This window comes from Parasteatoda tepidariorum, chromosome 4 (genome assembly GCF_982258835.1).
Source record: "Parasteatoda tepidariorum strain Cologne lab strain chromosome 4, Ptep-v5.0, whole genome shotgun sequence".
Lineage (NCBI taxonomy): Eukaryota > Metazoa > Arthropoda > Arachnida > Araneae > Theridiidae > Parasteatoda > Parasteatoda tepidariorum.
The window spans coordinates 40,293,345-40,316,018 of NC_141758.1; the positions used below are offsets into that span (position 1 = coordinate 40,293,345).

Here is a 22,674-nt window from a genome sequence, read left to right on the forward strand (position 1 = left end):
CATTATTTAAATATATACAGCTGTTACTTTTTTCTCCACGTTTTTCCAGCAATTAATACCAGTACAGTTAGCTCAATATAGCTCAAAAAAGAGGACAATAATTGTGTTTTCTCTTAATATATTGTGTATAATATGTACAGGGAAAACACGAGTTTTTTTCTTCTTCCAGATTTGAGTGGGCAACCCTGGTTTGGATGAGAATGAGAAATCAATAAATGCACTTTTAATAATCTTTAATTTTAGGAAATATAATGATGATGAATATTTGTTCTATTTGTTAGGCACTTTTAAAATATGTAAAATATAAGGTTGCGGTTTAATCAAAATGGGACAGATATAGCATTTGTAATTTAATCAAATATAATTTTTTTTAAACAAGTTTATATTATCAAATTATACTATCAACATTTTCAGATAAGTTATTTTATATTATATCTTTTTCTGTTTTTTTAGAGTCATTAAAAATATCATTAAGGGAACTGAGATTTTTTTCAGTCAGCAGAATCTAAATTGCTCTTTTGCCATTTTAAACTATCATGAAACAAAATTTTAAAAAATTCAAATGAGGACAAATGCAGAGTTATTGATTGCCTATACAAAATTATTTAAGTCATAGCTTTAAATGTTTGAGAAAAAAATACACAGGCATTTTTAAAGTTTTCAAGTGTCTAATAAAGTTTCTCTCAATCTAATAAAGCAAAGCCATTAGTTTGAGAGTATATCATCTGTTTAATAAATTTTGACGCTTTTCTTCTTTTCTGCAGAAGTAATTTTTTCAACCAGGGAGAGATCAGAGATCAACTTGTAATTTAATTGTTCTTTGTTTACATTATGTTTGATTTTTGCAAAAATTAAACTGAGTGTAAACTGAAAAATATTTTCATTGCCAAAAAATAATTAAAGAAAAAAAAATAATTCAGTAAGATTTTATTTGAGTCAGATCAAGATAAAGCATGTACACATGAAATTAAGAGTAATTATATATACATTAACAGTATTTGATAAAACATAAGACAATATAAATATATGATATAAAACTTTGTTGTAGGGTTTTTTTTTTAATGAAGATGTACATGTATTTTTATGTTTATAAGTCAGTTATTTACATACAGATTTAAACTCTTATCACACTTTATGTAAGCATTCTAATATAAAATCATGTAATTTTGAGCGAATGGGGGAATCACTGTCGCAGATAACATGAGTAGAATGATCTTCTACTTGAATCAAAATTTCATGACTTTGCTGCAAAAGCAATGAAAGAAAATGAGAATATATAACAACATACATTTTAATAAAAGATGTTTACAATAGAAATTTTTTCTTTAGATATTAAGCTTTCAGTAAATTTTAACTTAGTGTTAGTTTTTAGGCTTTTATATTTTAATACAAAGAATTTTTCGCTTTATTGTCACTTGTTTCAGTGGGGTGTACACTATAGGAATGATTTCAATTAAATGGCACTGTGAATTATATCAAAGAACCTGCATCCTCTTCACTTGAAATTCTTACCTTCTTTAGATTGAGTTTACATCTTGCATTGGATAATGCCTATGGTTGACAAATTATGTTTTTATTTATTTATTATCAAAAGGTTAGACTAACTGTAAGAAATTTCAAATTATGAAAGATCCCTTGCTTGAGTAGGGTTAAAAAAAAAATTCTTACTAACTTAAACAATGTAAGTTGCATTACGACTCAATTGTTTATAATTGCTGAATGCCCTAAAATAAATCAGGTACCTATAACAAAGTCTTTCCCGAAGAAGGTTCTACATGATGCAACTAGTGAAATGTAAAAATAAATTTTTGTAAAACAAAATAACTGAAGGTTTTCTAAGATATTCTAATGGATACAAGATCTTTTTTATACACTAATTTTACAAAAATATTTTTTTTAAAGAAAAAAAAAAACTTGCAAGTATAATAGTAAAAATATAATTTATTAAAAAGATAGAATTAGCATTATAGTTAATGATAGACTTACCAAATCAATTATAAATCCAGAAGCTCTCTCTTCAACTTTAGCATCTGTTATACCTTCCTATAATAATGCAACATATTATTTTTCATAGTTGAATATTAAAATACACAAATGGCACAAAAATATTAACTTGGAAATCTTAAAATATTTTTTTTAAATTTACTTGGTTTTATAATAAAACTGAAATGGATTCAAGTATCACACTGAAATAGATTCTAAGCATATTAAAAAAATCATGAAATTGTTCAAACATATGAAGAAAGACTTATCTTTGAAATGGTGTGAAAAAATAAAGAGACATATAGTTGCTAGAAGCTAACATCAATCTTTATCCATTCAAAGTTAATCAAACCAACTGTTGAGTTTGAAAAATTCTAAAAAATATTTGTAACATTCCATTTTATAGCAAAATGCGGAAAAAAAGCTTTTTTGTGGGACTTTTCTCCCTATTATTTTAAATTTTAATCTTTCACTGCATAATTATACAGTTCTTTGATAGTTCAGTTTTTACAGTCTGTTTTAAATTTTCAAATTGCTTTCAGAAAAAAAAGTTTCAACTAGGGTATTAACATTATCATCACTTACTTTATTCAATTTTTGTATGAGCAACTGAATATCTAACGAATCACAAGCATAGGATTTCGGAAAACAGTAATCATTTAACATTTTTTTCTCTTTAGTGGCATCATCTCCAGAATTTTCCTTCAGAGTCTAAATGAAAGAATATAAATAACTGAAAATGATTAAGCCAAGTACCTCATAAAAATGAAAATCTATTCAATAAACAATATATTAAAGCAGTAATGTTTTTAGACAATATTTAATTAGTAGTCAATGCAAAATCAGTGACACACAGTTACATGTGACAAACTTTTGACATTTTTCTTCATTCAAATTATTATTGGTTTTATTACATATTTGAAATTCACTTCACTTAAATAATATTGCCAAGTGAAATAAAGTTTAATTTAAAAGTACAAATAGTTGTTTCTAAAATGAGCATTCCAGCAACAGCTCTGTAACCGAGCTTAAAAGCCCAAAAGCAAATATTTTCTTTAAAAGGCTTTTTATCTTTGCACAGACCTTGTTATATAATAAAACCGGTGAAAATATCTTTCCTTGCTTAGGAGATCACTTTACTTATGAGGCAAACGTAAATATTAAAATTGAAACAGTTGAGATGCTCAGTCCCATTTGCATTCTGTATTGCACACTGGCTGTCTTTACTTGTCAGACAAGCTGTTACAGCCACCAGGCATAGAGTCCTAGTCTTAAATACTAATAAATATTAACTGCAAGAGATAGATAAATCTGGCAATGGAGGGATTCAAATTAGTCAAGAAAACCTTTCTTTACTTTTAGATTTTCAATATAATTTATACACTTAAAAACATAAAAAACTTTCTAACCATACAATAAATTATGTTAATAACATAAGCCAAGCTGGAATCTATCTGGCAATACTTAATAAAACAAAGGTTTTTGTTTTAGGTCAACTATATTTGAAACTAACAGTTATACATATGAAATTAAAAATATAAATTTTACACTTAAAGCATGGTTTATGATATCTCTTTTGTAGAGATATTATTTAATTAAGGAAGTAAAAAGAGAAGTATTTAATATGAATAATTCAAGCTTGCTTATACATACCTTTAAATCAAATTTGTTATCTTTCACATTAACTTGACCAGTAAATGTAGATACAAATACACCTGGCCTACATTCTATAGGCATGAGACTGCCAGCGAGCTAGAAATTAAAAATATTTTAAATAATGACTAAATCAAATATTAATTATATAAAGCTATATATAAGAGCATTATTTTTATTTAAGTCACAAAATATAATAAAAATTAAACAATTCTCAAACTATAATCTTGATTTACTTTTTAACTAACACCATTTTGCTACCTATCACAAATTTTAAATAATATGTAAGGCGCAATTCTTGTTCAGATTAAGAACTTATGATATAATCATAAATGACGTTTCACATAAATATGTAAAGAATAAATTCTATAGAATATTTCAGTGTTAAAGACACACAGAAAGTAGGATTAAAATACACAATATACTCTTTTTTTTTTTTTTTTTGTAGATATAATAGTGTATGATTCATAAATGTTTCAGAGGATAAAAAAATGGTTTTAACTTAGTCTTCTCACAAAATTTATTAAAGCTAAAATATTAACACAATATAAAATACCTTAAATGACATAATATAAAAGTAAAAATAAAATATTTACGATAAAATAAATATTTACAGTAAAATAAATAACATTAAAAGTAATTATTTTATGTAAGCAATACTTCAGATTTATATCAGTTTATTTTTAAGTTTTCCTTCAAAATGATCATTAACCCATTCATGCCATCTGTCAGGCATACGTGTTGGGAAATGAAACACTTTCATCTCCCGGCTGACACCCTATCGTGTCAAATAGACTCAACTGCATTAAAAATTCTTCTAGTTTAAACCAGTAAATGGCTAGTAAAAAGCCTTTTGTTCTAAAATATCTTGTTTTTTTCTAGCATAATAAAAGAAGAAAATCAGATTACAAAACAATTGTGAATTCTACATAAACGTAAAATAAAACCTTTCATCAGCTAGAATAAAATAATACATAGTAACTTTTTTATGATATTTATATTTTATAATATTTATATATATTTCTATGTAAGAAATAAAAGGATTTATATTAAATACTATTTCATCAATTCAAGGAAATTTTAATATAAAATATAGTAGCAAAAAAATTTTTGAAAAAAAATTTGGATAAGGAGTTTAGAATAGCATTTATAAAAATATTAATATAAACATATAAAAATACATAAATATATAAAAAAAAATATTATATACAATACATAAACATATAAAAATATGATTTATTTAAGAGGTCAACATACAAGATAGACTAGAGGTCAATTTACAAGGGTCACCACAGGTTTCACTGTGCTTCATAAAATAAACATTAATAATAAATTTTATGTTAAGAATAAAAGTAACAAACTTCAGCATCCATATTCATTTGTTCCCATCTTCTTTTAACAGGCACTTTGACAATATCACCTCGTTTGAAAGGGATGAGATTGCACTCCTAAAATAAAACGTTTTTATTACATATTGCATAAGATAATACAAACATCTATGATAATAATAAAATAAAAAAAATTTTTAAATCTATGATTTAAAAAATTTTTTATTTGTAAATCTATGATAAAAATTTTATTTGTAAATCTATGATTAAAAAAAAAATTTTTGTAAATCTATGATTAAAAAAAATTTTAAAAAATTTGCTTTGATAATTTTTTTTTTTTTAAATAAGTATAAAGAGCACTACATAGAAAAAACAGAACACATAAAAACTTTTAACTTTGGCCTCAGATTGTCACAAACTAAGATATGAACTTAATTGGTTGAAGAGGTAGCACTGAATGCATGCTAATCATTTAATACAGAGGATTTTTAAAATTATGAAATTAGACACAAAAAGGTTTTTTTTTTCTGAATAAACACCTTTTCTATAGATATTTCACCCTTAAAATATGGAGAAATTAGTATCTGAAAAATGTGGTCATAAAATTGGTCATGAAAACGGAGAAAAAATAGGGACCATTGATAACTTTTTACACAATTCACCCTAGCTCTGTAATTATTTAAACAAAATAAAAAATTATGTTTAAACAAATCAAGAAATAATAATTTATATATTATAATATGCACCTAAAGTAAACTCTGAAGCCAAATTACATAGAATTTTAAGCTAATGAAATTATAAAAAAATTAAATTATTTTTTATCTCCCAGCTGACACCCTAGCATATCAAATAGAGACTGAACTATATTAAAAATTCTAGGAGAAACCAGTAAATGGCAAGTAAAAAGCCTTTTGTTCTAAACGCAAGAGCAAAAAATATTGAGATAGTAATAAATTTTATTTATAGAAATGATATTATACTTACTGCTTCAATAGTTAAACTTTGATCTGGCCTGTGACGATAAAGTGGGGAAGGTACTGTATACTGTTCTGGTAGTAACAAGTTAACTGGTTTTAATTCTCTGATCAACTTATTTGCTTGATTAAAACTCAAACTAGTATCAATCGGAAGATAAACTATCTAAGTTTGAATATGAAAATAAAATTCATTAATGAATAAATATATGATATATAAGTGAACAAGAACAAGACAAATAATTTTAAATATGCTTAAAAAACAATAATGCAGTAATATAATAATTGTATCACTTTTACCACAGAGAATGAATAACTATAGAGTTTATTTGTTAGAAGGAGGTGCAAAAATGCAAATTTTGATGTTTTTTACTGCTTATCCATTAAAATGTGCATTTGACAGTGAGATATATGCTTCCGATAATGAGGTATTACAACAATTTTAGATAGAAATACAGGTTTTAATTTTTGACAATTTACATATTCTAGATTATTTCTTCAAGCAAATTTCAATATAGAAAATATTTTTGATCAAACTAATATTACTAATAAGCAATTTATTTAAAATATAAAATTGCAATAATCATTTTCTTACTCAGTTTTCTTATTTTTGCAAATGTGGCTAAGAGCTTGTACAGAAAAAGTGCATTTTAAACCTAATACATTGCTTATTTTTTCTTTTTTGCAACAAATATTTTATAAATACAATGGAATCTATTTTCTTATTAAAGAGAATAAGAATCGACCTTGTTTGAGAATTAATTAATGCTCAAACATTTTTTACTGCTTAACAGAAATCGTACATAACCCAATGAAAAGCAAAAGTAATAAAATAAAATGAAGTAATAAACTAATAATTAATATTTCACTTTAAAAACAAACTTACTTTCATTGCTAATGGTTGGTAAGGTGCAAGAGCTTCCACGTAAGGAAAATCAGGTTCTGAAAATAAACAATTTTAAATTTAAAATAAAGCATTCAAGTGTTACTTTGTCTACTAGATGTTACAAATACATATAGGAACACTGTTATTTGAATATTAATATCATAATATTTATTAAACATTAGCATTTTATTCAAAGAAAAGAGTCTGAGTTTTATTAAGTTTTAAAAATACAAGTGAGCCTTGTTTATCCCAATACTTCTGTAAACTGAAGTCAATAATTCCAGTTTTTGTTTTAATCATTCTTATTTACATGGATATTTTTTTCTCAATTTCAATAACATGCTGTCGTATTTGCATCATTACATGAGGCCTTTAAAATAAATAAAAAACATGATTATGACTACATAAGAATGTTCATTATATGCGAGTGAAAGATAAAGCTTTTGTTTGGTGGTTGATTTGGTTTTACTATAGATAACTCATTGGTGTAATTTCTGTTTTTCTTTCTTTATCACTAATATAGTTTAGCTTATCCATCATGGCTTCCAAATCCACTAAAAGGAAGCATGTAGGGGTATCTGTGCAAGAATAATAGATCATAATACAAATGAAATGGGGAAAAAGCTTCAGAAAGCCTGAAAAGGAATCTGAGTCAATGAAATCAACTTCCTTAACATACTCAGCATAACAATTCAGAATTAGATATTGCATCTTTAGATGTTTTATCTTCATATGTTTATCATATAAATGTTATGCTTATATGTAGAGAAATAGTATTCTTCAATTATTTTAAACTATAAAAAAGAATTTATTTTGCATGTGTCTTCCTATTCTCAGGTATGAGAGTCTATCATCCATTTAAAAAATTTAATCATAAATGGAAGAAAAACCTCAGCTCAAAAAACCTTGCTTATATCTGATATAAAAACAGTACAAATGGAAAGAAAAGCATTTCAAGAAAAATAATTAATTTTAATAATTCTGAAAATCATTTTCAACCAATACACACCAAAAATTTCATTTAAAACATGACATTGAAATAAGCAGCTATTAAAAGAACAGCATTGAGCTTAGTAAATTAAAAACAAATTCCTTCTAAGACCAAAAAACACATTTAAGTTTTACAGATTACACTTTAAAGTTTCATAGTTGACTAACATAATATAAAAGTATGAAGGGGTAAAATTTTGTGCTTAAAAATAAAGGAATTTCAAAAGTTTAAAAACTAAACTTATACATACCAGTGAAAATAATTACATTATTTTCATTACTACCCCACAATTCCATGAAATGAACACAGTCTCCGAACCTCAGGGAAGGATGTCCAGCAAATACAACACAAGGAGTTCTAAACTCTTGGCTAAAGTTTTCTTCTACAAGTATTTATTAAAGAGTGTAAAAATCATTTATAGGTTAAAACACCTAACTGATTATTAGGAGAAGTAAACTATTTTTAATTAAATGAAGTTAAAAGAGTTCCTACTTAATTTCAAAAATAAAACTCCCTGACTTTTTCAGGTATTTCTGGAAATATTTGAATAAAGTTCAAGCAAATATATAGCAATATTTATATAAAGCAATATTTATATGAATTTTAGGTAGAAAACATGTGAAATTATACAATTTGATAGAAACAGAATTTTTCTAGACAAAGAAATTTGATAATATAATATAAATAAATTATAAATAACAAACATAAGATTGTGAATAAGAATAGAAAGAGGCATCATACACTGGGAGTTTTTTAGTGTAAATTAAACATATCCCACAAATAATTTTAATAACATTTACAACATAAATTTTCTTTTATCTATCTGGTCATATTCTCTACCATACATATGAGATTTAATATTTAATTTTGGCAGAATTATTTTAATTCCCAATAGTCTGTACAAGCGTTACAATTCAGACATAGAAAAAAAAACAATAATAATGAAATTATTGTTAAAAAATAAAAATTTAACAATAAAAATTCAATGCTCTAAACTGTTAAATTTACAAATGAAATTAAATATTTTTTCTACTAAAATAAATCATATCCACATTAAACTGGCTAAAATAACAAAATTAAAACATAGCTTATGTAGCAGATAACTCTCAATTGTTTTAGTTAATCATATGATTTCAAATTTTAGAATATTCTATGTATTTTAAAGTAAAATTTCAATAGAATGAAAAATATTTATAAAAAGGGTGATTTAAAAAAGAAATATCTTGGATAGATAAGTAACCAGGAAATAAAAATGAAAGCATAGTTTGGAAACAAGTAAAGAATAGGCACACTGCATATAAGAGATATACAAACAAGCAAAATACTTCAAACTTTTGAAATATAATACATATGATACTACTCAATACATTTATAAAAATATTTGGTGATCTTTTATGATTTTTTAAATACTTTTTTGACATTTTACTTACAATACAATATTATAAAATACAATAGCTGAAATTGCAAAAAGGTAATACAGTCAAACCCCGCTATAGTGAACCTTCAAGGGACCGAAATTTCGGTTCAATATAACTGGGACTTCATTATATCCGTTCCGTAAACAATTTTAACTAATGGTTCCTAACTCCCCCCTTTTATCACACATTATTTAAATAAATGACCAATAAAATGGAATAAAAATAAATGACTGAAAAATAATATGTAGTAACAAAAATGTGTTAACTTTTATTTTTTATTACTTTTTGTATTGAGTACAAAAAAATTAGTAAGCTGATGGGCAATCCTCAACATCAGATATGGAAACTCTTCCCGACTCTCCGATGATTTTTCCTGAATTTATGTCGTTCCACTTTTAAAAAACCCAGCCATTCGAGCACATAAAAGTAGTCTCAACAAATCGTCTAGCAAATTCGCTGGCTTTGACTTGAAGCATTTGTCCAGATACTGGAAGATTGCGGCTTCTTTGAATGCTGAACCAATTCAATAGTGAAGTAAAGAAGAAAAATGCTTATTGGTGCATACCATGCGATTGATGGTTTAAAAAATCAGTATATGTATTTAGTTTGAAGTAGAAGTTTCAAAATTATTACGAATAGCTTTCATAAATGAAGAAAAAATAGATCAGTCAAAGACAGAAAAAAGTTCATAATATCCAACTTCCTCTTTTTTTTTTGGTTCGCCATATCCACAAAAAATAACATTATACGTAGGTAGCAAAGCTTGGGAGCGAAAAATTGCGTTCACTATATTCGAGAGTTCACTATAGCGAGCTTTGACTGTATTTTGGATTGCTATTCAGTTACAGCCAATCAAGTTATAAATAAGCAAAATAAATTTCTAATTATAAAATACCTTTTAAGCTAGTAAAAGCTTTCAGCCTTCCCCCTTTTACTAGATGTGCATGAGGAAATGGTTCTTCAGGAGTATAAACTTTGCACTGTTTACTCTGAGTGAGCCTTGAAAAGTAATGTATAAGTTAACACACCAATGATGTATTATAAGTTGTAAAAACAAGAAATAAATCTTAAAAATCCAATACAAAACAAATAATTTCTAGCAATTTAAAATCCAGCTAGTATAGGGTGCGTAGCCAAATTATTCAACAAAAAATAAGCACCTTTTAAGCACATTTCAAACACTCAAAAAATATTTTTTAGCATTTTAAAAAAACATCATAATTAGGCAGGGTTGGAAAGTTTTTGACAATCGACAGTTTTATCTTGTTTTAACCGTCATGTCAAAAAAAATCCTTCTGGCATTGTTTTTTAAATTTTAAATAATGTAAAACGAATGGCGTTTTCATACGTTACTGACTGACTACACACTGAAATAGATTGGGGTTGAATTAATTATGAAAACGTTGAATAGAACAATGTGAACTGCGTCTTTTTGCATAATTCAAAACGAAAGTCAACATAATAAAGGCAAAATTTCATTTTGAAAAAGGGAAAATTACGCACTTTTTAAAAACACCCAATGAAAAAAGCACCTTTAAAGGCTTTTAAAAAACGAAAATCAAAAATAAGCACCTTTAAGCACTTTTTAAAAACTCAACGCACCTTGTAGTACAAAGTTCCACTTTCTACCCCCTATCGCATGAAACAAAAAACATTGGTTACGCATCATAAGTTAAAACACTAATTCAAAAATGCTTACTGTTTATTAATAAACTATATAAATAGGAAAAATGATTAAAAAGAATTAAATTATACAGTTGCGCATGGCAGACTGACAATGAGGAAGAGGTTGGCAGCGGGCAGCAATTTTAGCATTCCCCACTAAGAACAAATGGTTCCAACATTCCTCATTTTTTACTAAGTTTTAAAGTACAAAGGCCAGAGTGTACTGCATTTTTAATTAAAAGTTGACTTTGACAGATTAATGCCCATGGCACAATTTTTTCAATAATATCCTGTACATTGATCCTAAATCTTTTGAAACAAACTATAAAATTACTAAAGACTGTAACTTTTGTTCTACTTAAAAAGGCATTTGAAAACTGCAATAATTTTATGGCAGAATTTAACATAATTTTCTAGAGTACTTTTGATATTATTTTGAAACATTCAATTGAAACATCTTTCAGTTATGTGCATATCATAAATGAAATGTTAATGTATTAAAGTGGTTAAAAATTAGCATAAAAATTTATAAATATATAAATAAGAAAGTTAATCCATAAGCAATAATTTAAAAAAAAAATTCTAAATTGCAAATACAACTAGAAATAAAGAATGTAAATAAATTGGAGTATGGTTGCACCAGAAAATAGGGGACTTCTTAAAAAAATAATAATAAAATAAAATAAGAAGTTTTCCCTAATTCTGCAGAGCACTATTCTATCAAGTTAATGGAAAATCTTTAGTACAGTTGGCATCCTTATGTACTCATATTTTTCCGACCAGGCAATGGAAAAAACAGCAGTTTTATTAAACTAAATTTAATTAGCTGGTTTTGCTTAAACAATGAAAAAAAGAATCATAATGAATATAAGCAAAGAAAAAAAAATTCATTTTTAGCAGAATACCTTTAGTTAAAATACATCTTGATATCTTTAGTTAAAATATATCTTACCAGTCTGCCAGAATATTTGAATATGCTAAGGAATTGTCTGCAACTGGAGATAAGAAAAACATTGGCACAGATAAGTTCCCAGTAGTTTCCAAATGTGAGGATAAACACTCAAACAGATCAAATGTAACTCCAGATGGATAACAAGGTATTAAAACATTCCCTCCATTTCTTACGGTCATAGCTGTAAAAAGTCACATTTTTAATCATCAGTGTATATTTTAGATTTTGTCTTCAAACTTTCATAGTTTTTAACAATAAAAAAAATTTGCACACCTTAATATGTTATAATTATTATTGAATAGAATATTAAAATATTAATAAAAATTTTAAGAAATTATTTTTGCATGAAATTAATTATCTTTGGAAACAATTTTTATAATGATGTGCAAAATTGCTTTATTTAGCTTAAACAGTTTCATAGATGTAGTGAAATTTGCTAAAAGTAATATTAATTTTGCGGGGGTAAAACTTAAAATTTTTGTACATACTAAACTATTGAAACTATCCCCCACCATTTTGAAAATTAAATTTAAGAGGAAAAAAAAAAGAATGCTTATTGATAGAAAATACATTTTAAAATTTAATTTCACATTTTAAATTATTGTTTGCATTAAATAATTAGCAAACGTAAAGTCAACTCCTTGAGCTAAAAAATTTCACGTTTTTACAGGAAAATAAAATCATTTGATAAAAAGTTATTTAGGTATTTCATTTTCTATATTTCTGGTGAGTAATATTTTAAGGGACAATAGTTTTTAGTTATATATATTGTTATAAAAATTAAATAGTTAACAGAAGTAAGCACAAGAGGAAAAGTATAGTTTTATAACATTAGCTGTAACCTTTGTTTAAAAAATAGCTCCCTTTTTTTAATGCCAGGATCTAGGGCAATATTTACATATTCTTTCCTGCTATAAAACAGAAATAGTGATTGGCATATAAATGAGGCAATTTTGATGTTCTCTTAAGAAAAAAGATAAATTATAGTATTTTAAAACAATTAACTATAAAAAAAGGATGATCATGTATATTGCAGCAAACTATTTAAATATTAAAGTAGAATCTCAACTATCCCATGCCTGAGCATATGACACTTTGGTTATGCAAATCATATTAAAAACGTTCTGACACATGCTACATTATTAAAGCTTATGTTACCCAATTACTGAAGTAATGACAAATCAAAAATTTTACGGCAGATAAACGACAATCAAACAGCAATGATAATTCTTTCATAAAAAATACTCGATAATAAATTCAATTATTAATTCATAATAAATTTAATAATTACAAAAATGCAATAATGATTCTTTTATAATATTACATCATTATTTATGTTGGAAAAATAAGACGAAAGTAAGTGGTTTTAATTTAAACTCTAATATTGTCACTACTTACTTTGAGTAATTAAATAGGTGTAGTTTAATGTTTATAAACTTTAAAAATTGGCTTAAAAAAGTGTTCCAATTATCTAATATTTTTTTTAACTTTTTACATGCTCTTGACCGAGGATGACGGATATCAGGGTTTGACTGCATTTAATAATTTATAACTATTTTCAAACAATAAAAAACATTTACAAATGATAAAATTATACAGAAAAAGAAATCACATGACATACCAACAGTAACGCAAAGTTCTCCAAGCATTGTGTCAGGATTTGCTAGCGGTGTTTGAGTCAAGCTGCTGAGGATTAGAGCATTGAAATTTTTTAAAGGTGCATGTTCCATTGGTTTTGGATGAGTTGTTAGAGTAGATGAGGCAGACACATAACCAATCTGTTAAAAAATTTATTAATTATACAAATGAACTATACAAATCTGAATGATATTTTCTTTAAATTTATACATTTGAAAGGTTAAATTTGAAATAATTATGGCATAAAAAAATATGTACATGAAAAGAATATAGTTTCAACCATAATCTGAATAGTGAAATTTTTACATAATCACAATAATAAAATATTTACATATCCTCATCAATATGATTAAATAACCTTGAGAGAAAATTTAATCAGAGGAAATTTCTTTAATATTCTGGGTTTAAGCTCAATTTGAGAAAAAAAAATTCCTTGAATTTTCCTAAAAAATGTCAACGAAATTCCAGGTTACAATTTTGGTATACATTGCAATATTTCTTAAGAAAAAAACCACTTTTTTTTTTTAATTTTGTTAGCAATAAAACTTGACCCTAACGCACAAAGTAAGCAAAACTGTGACATCAATTACAGAACAATTTATGTTTGGTGACCAACTATTCTTGGCTATGTCCCCTGCAAAACAATTTTTGTCTAAAATACACTGAAAACTTTGGATGATGTTAATAATTTTTGTTTGATTGTGTAGACATTCTTTATTTAATCAAGATTCTTTTTTGTACAATTTCAGTAGGCGAAAGAAAATAATGTGATTTTCTTTCATAAAATTTGTTAATAATTTAATTGGTGAGAGTTGCCTCCCTGCAGAACATTTCTAATTATCAAAAGTCTTGCAACAAAACGTCAAATATAATTCTGCTCCAAAACTTAATAAAATATAGATGATCTTTATAGTAATGTATATTTAGAAATCAGACTTTTGTGTTATAATGACATATGATGCGCTATAATTATAAAATATAGAAGATGATCTTTATAGTAATGTATATTTAGAAATCAGACTTTTGTGCTATAATGACATATGATGCTCTATAATGATGTGTGATCATTTCACATATCATTACACTTATCTGTTAAACATAGCAAGATAACTGTGGAATAGATCAATTTTAAAACTTTAAAATAATTTTTAAATATATATACACTATAAAACACAAATATATGCAACCATGTATTTATTGCATAAACTAAATTGTATATGCAACAAATACTTAATTATTTGAATTACAGAAAAAAATTGAAATTATTAAGAGCATTAGATTATAAAACAAACAAATTTATTAATTATGGTTTGCTTTACTGATTATAAACTCTTAGAAAATAATATTTCTTTCAAACTGCTAACAGTTAATAGTTTTTACTCAGTAATGGAAATTTCTTCAATGCAAATTTTATTGCTTATACTGCTCATTATGGAGAATTTAATGCTCTTTATGGAGAATTGTGTTTTATAGAATTGCATTATATGGATCTCTACTACATAACAGTTTGCAAGAAACAGAATCTCAGTAGGTGAAATAAGCCAGCAGGTTAACTCATCATATATTATAGCATGCTAATAGAGTCACAATAGTCATGCAGCCATGACATATCTTACTCGTGATTAAAAACCAATATCAATTTACACAAAAGGCTTAGTTTTCAAAATAAATTGATACCTAACTAGTAAATAAAATTGTATAACTGCAAATAAGGTTATATTTGACAAAAAAAAATGTAAATAAAGCAATGTTTAATAAAAAAGCCTTTTGTACAAATTTAATTACTAAATAAAGTTTAGAAGTTTTAAGACAGTGAATTTTAACAAGAGATAAATGTAATAAGAAATAATCTGATCATTAATAAAAACAATATATGAAAATTGAGAAGATAAAGTGATTAAGGCACTGAGTTGTCAGTGTGAATTACTGATTCTGTTTCCGGTGATGGCTTGAACCTCACCCAGCTTCAGATCAATAGGTACCAACTTATCTGGATAATAAAGACAACTAGTGTGCCCTGTTAGCGGTTAGGTGGCGCAGTTGGTTTGTCGTCGGCCTTCTGATCCCAAGCATGCGGGTTCGATCCCCGGCCTAGACACCGGATTTTCGGGATGTAGAAAATCCTCAGCTGCCATGTTGTATGATTATGCGGCATGTAAAAAATCCCTGGAGTGCCTTATTGGTTCTTGGCATTTCCGGCAAAATTAAAATTCCTAATGCACTTTAGCATCCAAATAGAGTTTCGGTGCTGCCATCTAGTGTGGCAGAAACTAGACGTCCAAATTAACATGGCTAACTGTATCTCATCGATTGAGGTGGTGCTGAAAGAGTGGATACTACTTCTGGAGAACGCACTAGGTCTGCTCATCGGGAAGACTGATTGTGCAGCTCATTGGAAATAAAAATTTAAAAAGAGTATGCCCTGTTAATCTGTTAATCCCATTGCTAACCCCATGTGGTTGGTCACAAAATTGTGGAGACATAATCTCCTTAACATCTTTGGCAGAGAAATTCAATATAGTATATATAGGCAATGACAGTCGAGTATTCTGGAACACAGGAAATCAGGCAAGGAGAAAAGAAGATGTTATTTACTAGGACATGTTAGACTCTAAGCAGAGTATAAAATTATGCACTAAAATTGACGTGCTTCACTTTCATAACAGAGAGAAGTCTCACAAGTTCTCCTTTGCCATCTCTTAAGTCATATAAAAAGGGAAACATTATTAATTATAATAGGTCTGTAGAATAAGTCAAGGAATTTCTCAAAATTCCATGTTTTTTTAAGAGAAAAACTCAAAATTGTTAGCTTAGCATCCTTTATTTTTAAGACAGGGTGTGAATTACTAAATATGATAATAGTTTTCATTCAGAATAATGAGTTAGGGGAGAGAATTTAAGCAAAAATAATATAAAAAGATACCTGATCCCATAGGCGCTCTGTAACATTACCTTTTCGTGAGCTGTCCATAGAATCCAGTTACAACTGCCTAAGCAATAACCTGAACTAACAGCTGATATTTTCAAAGCCCCAAATACATCCTAAAAAAGAAATATTCCATAATAAACTCAATTCCATAGTAAATACAAATATTGCTTAGTAAAAAATAACATGACTATAACAGTTGTTTTTTGAAATCTCCAAAAGAGCACTGAAAAATCGAAAAAAATGCCTTTAAAATACAAACAAAATTCAATTAAAATTTTTTGATAATAAACTTAAATCCAAGTACACACAAATTTTAAAAAAAAAAAAAAAAAAAAAAAAACATGATTATTAAATTCTGTATTTTGATGACTAAAAAACTCCTTCTCCCCAAAAAATGCCCTTAAAATAAAAAAACTCCATTAATTTTAAACAAAAATTTTAATCTAAAACATTATTTCTTTCTTAAATTTAATGTATAATAGTATTGAAATATGCATATTAATAGACATCATGAATAAATTTTCATTTAACTTTGAAACGAATATTAAATTGGGAAAAATAATATGCAGGTAAAACAAGGTTCCTGAAGATAATGAAAATTATAAGACAAACAAAAATATTTGAAGAAAAGAAACAATACCAAAAAATTCTTAAACATAAAAAATACCCCAGAAAGTAATAGGTCTATAAAAACTGATACCTTAAAATGAAGGAAAAAATACCCACAAAATCTCAAATCATAAATTTCAATAAGTAAAAAAATGCCCAAAAATTTTTTAAAAAATGACAGAAAAATACACAAATAAGGGAGAGAAAAAAAGGAATAAAAGTCCAAAATTGAATATGTCATCAAAATGTAAGACTTAGTGCTTGGCTTCTCAATCAAAATTTAAAGAAACACAATTCTAAAATATAGAACCATAAAAAAAAACTAATCATTAGATAGGACACTGAAATATTAGAAAGAGATCAAACTGAAATATCATTAACAGCATAAAATTTTTGAGAATGTTAATGCTACTACAGGTTATGTTAATACTACTGCCTTATTTTAAGTAAATAAATCTTATTTAATTAATAATGCGTATTACTAGTTTTTGAGCAAAGCCAACAACTTGAACTTTAGATAGACTGCTGTTAACTTCCTTCATTGAATAAACTTGCTTCCATGATCTTGGTTTGAGAGCTTCATTTAAAGGTGGAGGTAAATTTCTGAAAATAAAAAAAATTTTGAAAACCTTTTTTTTTTATTCACAGTAAAAACATGTTTATAAGTGATCTTAAAAAAAACTAAATTACTATATATTTTTTTTCTTTAATTTCAACAAATTAAATGAATAAGATAGAGTGTTTCTACATTTAATAAAATCAAGAAAAACTAGTCGGATTTGCAAGAACACCATCACGTTTTACTCTCAACCTGGAATCAAGAATTATAGAGTTAAATGAATAAGCGACAGAAAACTATTGATAGTTAATAAAGACCATTTTTAAGGATTTTTATTCATACACAATTGTTTTCTAAATATACTATTAATGATAGCTTACTAAAACGAGAAAAACCAACATTATTTTTTTAGTTAACCTTCTATGTTTTAGTTTTGAAACTTTGATGACTGAAAGCAATATTAGAAGTCGAAAATGCATTATGTCATAAAAAATTTAAACAATAGAAAATTAAATTAACCACCTTTTTTCCATAAGATCATTTAAAAAAAACAGTAATATCTATTGTTAATACTATGAGAGAAGTGTCTTTTTGAAAATATTTAATGGAATACAAACTTCGTCAATATTTATAAAAATAAATATATTTTCTTTATTAAAATTTATAATTACAAAATAAATGGAAAAAGATCAGTTTAAAGCTTTAAAAAGAATATAAGTCTATTTGCTTTTTTTCATTTTTTGCAACAATTGTTTTTTCTTTTTTGCTTAGGAAATTCTCCAAAATCTTTGAAAAAATAGATAAAACTCGGCAGTGATTATTGTTAATGAATATAAGAACAAATGAATATTTTTTAACAAAATTGAGGTCACTTTTAAAATAGTTTAAAACTTTACTTATAGGTTGGGTTTCTAATAACAATTAAAAATTGAGAAAAATTTAAATAAATTATTCTAGATCAAACTAGGCCCGTTCAAATGGTTTCTGGGGCCACTTTAATCACAAGGAATGTTGTAGTGGATCATTTTTCAGGTAAAAATGCTTTTAAAAAATATATCGAATTTTTTGTCAATTTTGCAGTTTTTTTTAGTAAATTTTTTTTTTTTACTGTTAATTAATAATGTGTTTATATGCTGCAATTATTTTTTTTTACTTTTAACATAAGCAAAATAGTTGATTGGTAAGTTAATTTGTTTAGAAAGTAACGATTCTGTTAGTAATATTGAATCTTGCTGTTACAGGCCCATTTTGCATAAAATACCAAAGTAATTTCCCAAGGATCGGCAAAAAAAAAAATTTCATTTAAATTTATTATAATTTAGAGAATTTTTCTACCAAATGACGTTAAAAACAAATGTTCCTTGAAGACTACTATATTTTTAATAAATACAACAAGTACATGACAGAATTTTTAATGCTCTCTAACTGAAAAATTTGCCACCACAACACTGATAAAAAAAATTTCAATAACAGAAAATAAAATCATAGCTTCTGAATATACATACTTTATCACATGAGGTTGTTTCCATCTTGTTGCAGATCTAATTTTTGGTGTTCTTTCAATCAAAGTAACTAGTTCTTCCATAAATTGCCTGAAAGATACCCAGATGAAAAAACTTTGTACAACAAATTACTTCGCCAAATACAATAATTTATCGATTGCCAAAGAGAATTTCAACATAAGGAATAGATTCCCAATTGGAATGAAACTCTAAGAGAGGGAGCCTTTCAAAACCCTATTTTTAAAATGGGTGACACACAATTTCTGAAAAAACTAATGCTCTGATCACATTCAAATTTTCTACACTTCTTTTATATAGAGTTGACTATCAATTGAACAAAAACTATTTATCTTTTAAGAGCACAACTTATTGTATAAGACTAATCTAAATTTTAAGAAAGATATTTTCTTCTGCATGCAATTCCGTTAAAAGTTCACATTTCAATATTTTTTAAATCCATAATTCAATATCTAGTCAATTTTATCTTAAAAAAGTTCAACAAGATTGGTCAATAATTAGTGTTTGAGAAATCGTGTCTAAATTATCATACTTTTTTCTAAGGGGCCACGCAAAGGTTAAATTTTAAAATTGCTTGATTAAAATTTTATAAAATATAGTCCAAATGTTGTTCTTTTGCATTTTTAACGTTTGAATAAAATAGATCTTCTACTTAAAAGATAATTAAAGAAAATATGTCTCTTACAATCTATGTAATTCATTAATTAGAAAAAATAATAGGACAATTATTTTCATCATAAACAATAAAGAAAAGTAAAATAAAAAATAAAAAGCAATATAAAATAAGCAAAAATACAAATTAAGTGGAAAATTTTAGGAAAATCCTTGTTAATAAACTGCATTTTCTGATAAATAAATATAAAAAATACAAATCGTATTTTTCATTTTTCCTAATTAGTACTGTATTACAAATATGTGTTCTAAAACGACAAAAAGCATTAAGCCAAAGATGCTTCAGAAATGAAAGAATTTAATTTAACAGGTAAGACTACAATGTCTCATGAAACTGTAATTAAATATAGCACACAATGTCCTGATGATAAGTTTAGATAAAAAATTTATGAGGAGAGACCTTTTAATTCTGAAGAATTTTTTTTGTATAGAATGATTAAATGTTAGTAATGGTGACATTTTAATATAAGATAACATACATTCATCAAATAGACTCCCAAATTTACCAGTTTTGTGAAGTTGGGATGCTACTCACAACATTTTAACATCTTCTAAGATTGCAAACATTATGTTTTCTCCCTTATCTATTTTTAAATAAGATTTCAAAAGTACTTTCTTCATGTTATACTAATCTGTTTTAGATAAATAAAGAAAATGTAACATTAAAGATGTTTTTAAATCGTTGCAGTCGGAGTTAAACAATAGATTTCACTTATTTAAATTTTATCATGGTTTAAATATTTTAGAATATTTTAATATATCTAGGGCAGAGAGTACTCACTACAAAACAAGCACAGAATTTTTATTAAGCATTGCCAAAAAATACAAAAGGATATATATATATATATATATATAAATATATATATATATATATATATATATATATATATATATATATATATATATATATATATATATATATATATATATATATATATATATATATATATATATATATATATATATATATATATAGGGGTTTTTGTGACACCAAGTAAAAAACCCTTAAAATTTTGCAAAAACTTGATAACAACATATAAATTTATACTCATATTTAATGTAAGTTTTCGAACTCAGATTTGTACTTAAATTACCTACCAATGAAGAATATCACATCTTTATAGTAAGTAATTTTTAAAAAAAACTTAATTCCTATAAGAATCATGATATTGGATTTTAAGAATGTGAAGATACAAACCAAAATGGATTTCTAAATTATGTAAAATTGAATCACACTGCATGCATGATATTTAGATTGCATGAATACGAATAGCGATATTGGATTTTTAAATCACAGGATCACAAATCGCAATGAAAGATTTTTAAATCGCTTGAACGTGATTCATAATGTGGTAGCTTTTAATAGCTGTGGTAGCTAATCTGATAAATAAACTAAACTAAACTCAGTGGCGCGAACAGCCCTAGAGAGCCAAGACCAATTGTGCCCATATGTTTTCTTGACCTTGGGCTCTGGGGTACAGGAGCAGATGTTCCGGCTGGGTGGTCAGCTGAATGCAGAACCTCTAGTGTTTAGTCCCCAAGTATGTTTGGTACTCATTTTATTGATCCACTGACGGGATGAAAGGCTGAGTCAACCTTGTCCGGCTCGAGGATAGAACCCGGGACATGTGGCATAAAAGTGCGAAAACCAGATAAATACTTGGTATTAAAATCGCGTGAATATGAAAAGATAGAGATATGAGTGGATTTGGGTGTAGTTTCAAATATATTAAAAACAGTGCAAAACCAATAAATTTTAAAAAAAAGAATGAAGTTGGAATTATGTGTATGAAAAGGTCGTGTTAACACAACTTAGCAAAAATTTCAAAATTTAAATTTTAGATTTCCGAACTCTTAATTATTACTTTAAATCACTCTTACTTTAAATTTTAGACTGTGGTGAAAATTTTGTCGGATTATAAGCTTTGATTCACGGAAGACCGCGAATTACTTATATGAGATATGTGGAATTCCGTGAAAAAATCACATGCCAAGTTCCCAGACCTGGAAGGATGATACGAAAAACCCAGATATTCTGAGGTACACCCGAAGTACAATCACCCCTGAATATAGATACTAAAACTTATCAAACTTATCTTCAGAACATTAATAATCTTCAGAAACTTATCTGAAACTAATTTTTCTTTACTGAGTACCATAAAATTCTAATAAAAGTAAACCTTAAATACAAACCTTCCAATGTGAAGAGTAGGTTCGGTTGCATATACACAACCTTTAAATCCTGTTCCTTCTGTGATGTAAGGTAAAGCCATCATACTTTGGTAATTTGAAATCAAGATGACATCAACTTGAGAAAAATCTATAATGTGCTCCTAGAACAGGAAAAAAAATTAATGCTGTAAATAAAATATTTTTAATTTAAAAAAAGAATGCAAAATCTGGATAAAAACAATAACTAAAAAAAGAAATTTTTATTATTAATAATTTTTATATTTTTATCATATTTATAATAATAATAAATAAAATGATTTAATTCATTTTGAATTCGAAAATAAAATTTTAATTGAAGATATTTACATTTTTTCCCTTGAAATAAGGATTTTACAAAATTTAAGGGAATATACATTTGCGCTTAACAGCAGCGCCACAAACTCTAACTTCAGAACTCAGGCGGAGCAGTCATTTTAAAACTCTTCTCAAATTTGTTAATTTTTATGATTAAATTTGTTTGTTTTCACAATGTGTTATCTTAATTCTTGCTCAATATACCAAAGGCCAACCTCTACATAATTAACTTTTTAAAATTTATAAATTCCATTTATAAATTCCATTAAGTTATGCTATTTAACTTTTAGCAAAAAAGAATTTCTTTACATTTTTATTTTTATCATGATTATCAGCATAAATGTATACTTTATTCTAATCAAAGAAATTTT

General features: G+C 26.2%; 1 protein-coding gene across 6 annotated transcripts in view; it reads right to left on the minus strand.

The window, feature by feature from the left end:
* Positions 1-912: 912 nt before the first annotated feature.
* The window catches only part of IntS9 (integrator complex subunit 9), a 29,862-nt gene continuing 8,100 nt past the window's right edge, over positions 913-22,674 (minus strand). For all 6 annotated transcript variants that reach the window (XM_016063924.4, XM_016063927.4, XM_016063925.5 and 3 more), the window contains exons 5-19: positions 21,971-22,110; positions 19,091-19,177; positions 17,509-17,629; positions 16,441-16,530; positions 13,472-13,628; positions 11,851-12,031; positions 10,129-10,232; positions 8,066-8,197; positions 6,825-6,880; positions 5,949-6,104; positions 4,998-5,084; positions 3,637-3,735; positions 2,569-2,694; positions 1,987-2,043; positions 913-1,245 (exon numbers count right to left, since the gene is read on the minus strand). In XM_016063924.4, the coding sequence (XP_015919410.1) occupies positions 1,126-1,245; positions 1,987-2,043; positions 2,569-2,694; positions 3,637-3,735; positions 4,998-5,084; positions 5,949-6,104; positions 6,825-6,880; positions 8,066-8,197; positions 10,129-10,232; positions 11,851-12,031; positions 13,472-13,628; positions 16,441-16,530; positions 17,509-17,629; positions 19,091-19,177; positions 21,971-22,110 (1,713 nt within the window). In that variant the 3' untranslated portion in view covers positions 913-1,125. The remainder of the gene's footprint in view (positions 1,246-1,986; positions 2,044-2,568; positions 2,695-3,636; positions 3,736-4,997; positions 5,085-5,948; positions 6,105-6,824; positions 6,881-8,065; positions 8,198-10,128; positions 10,233-11,850; positions 12,032-13,471; positions 13,629-16,440; positions 16,531-17,508; positions 17,630-19,090; positions 19,178-21,970; positions 22,111-22,674) is intronic.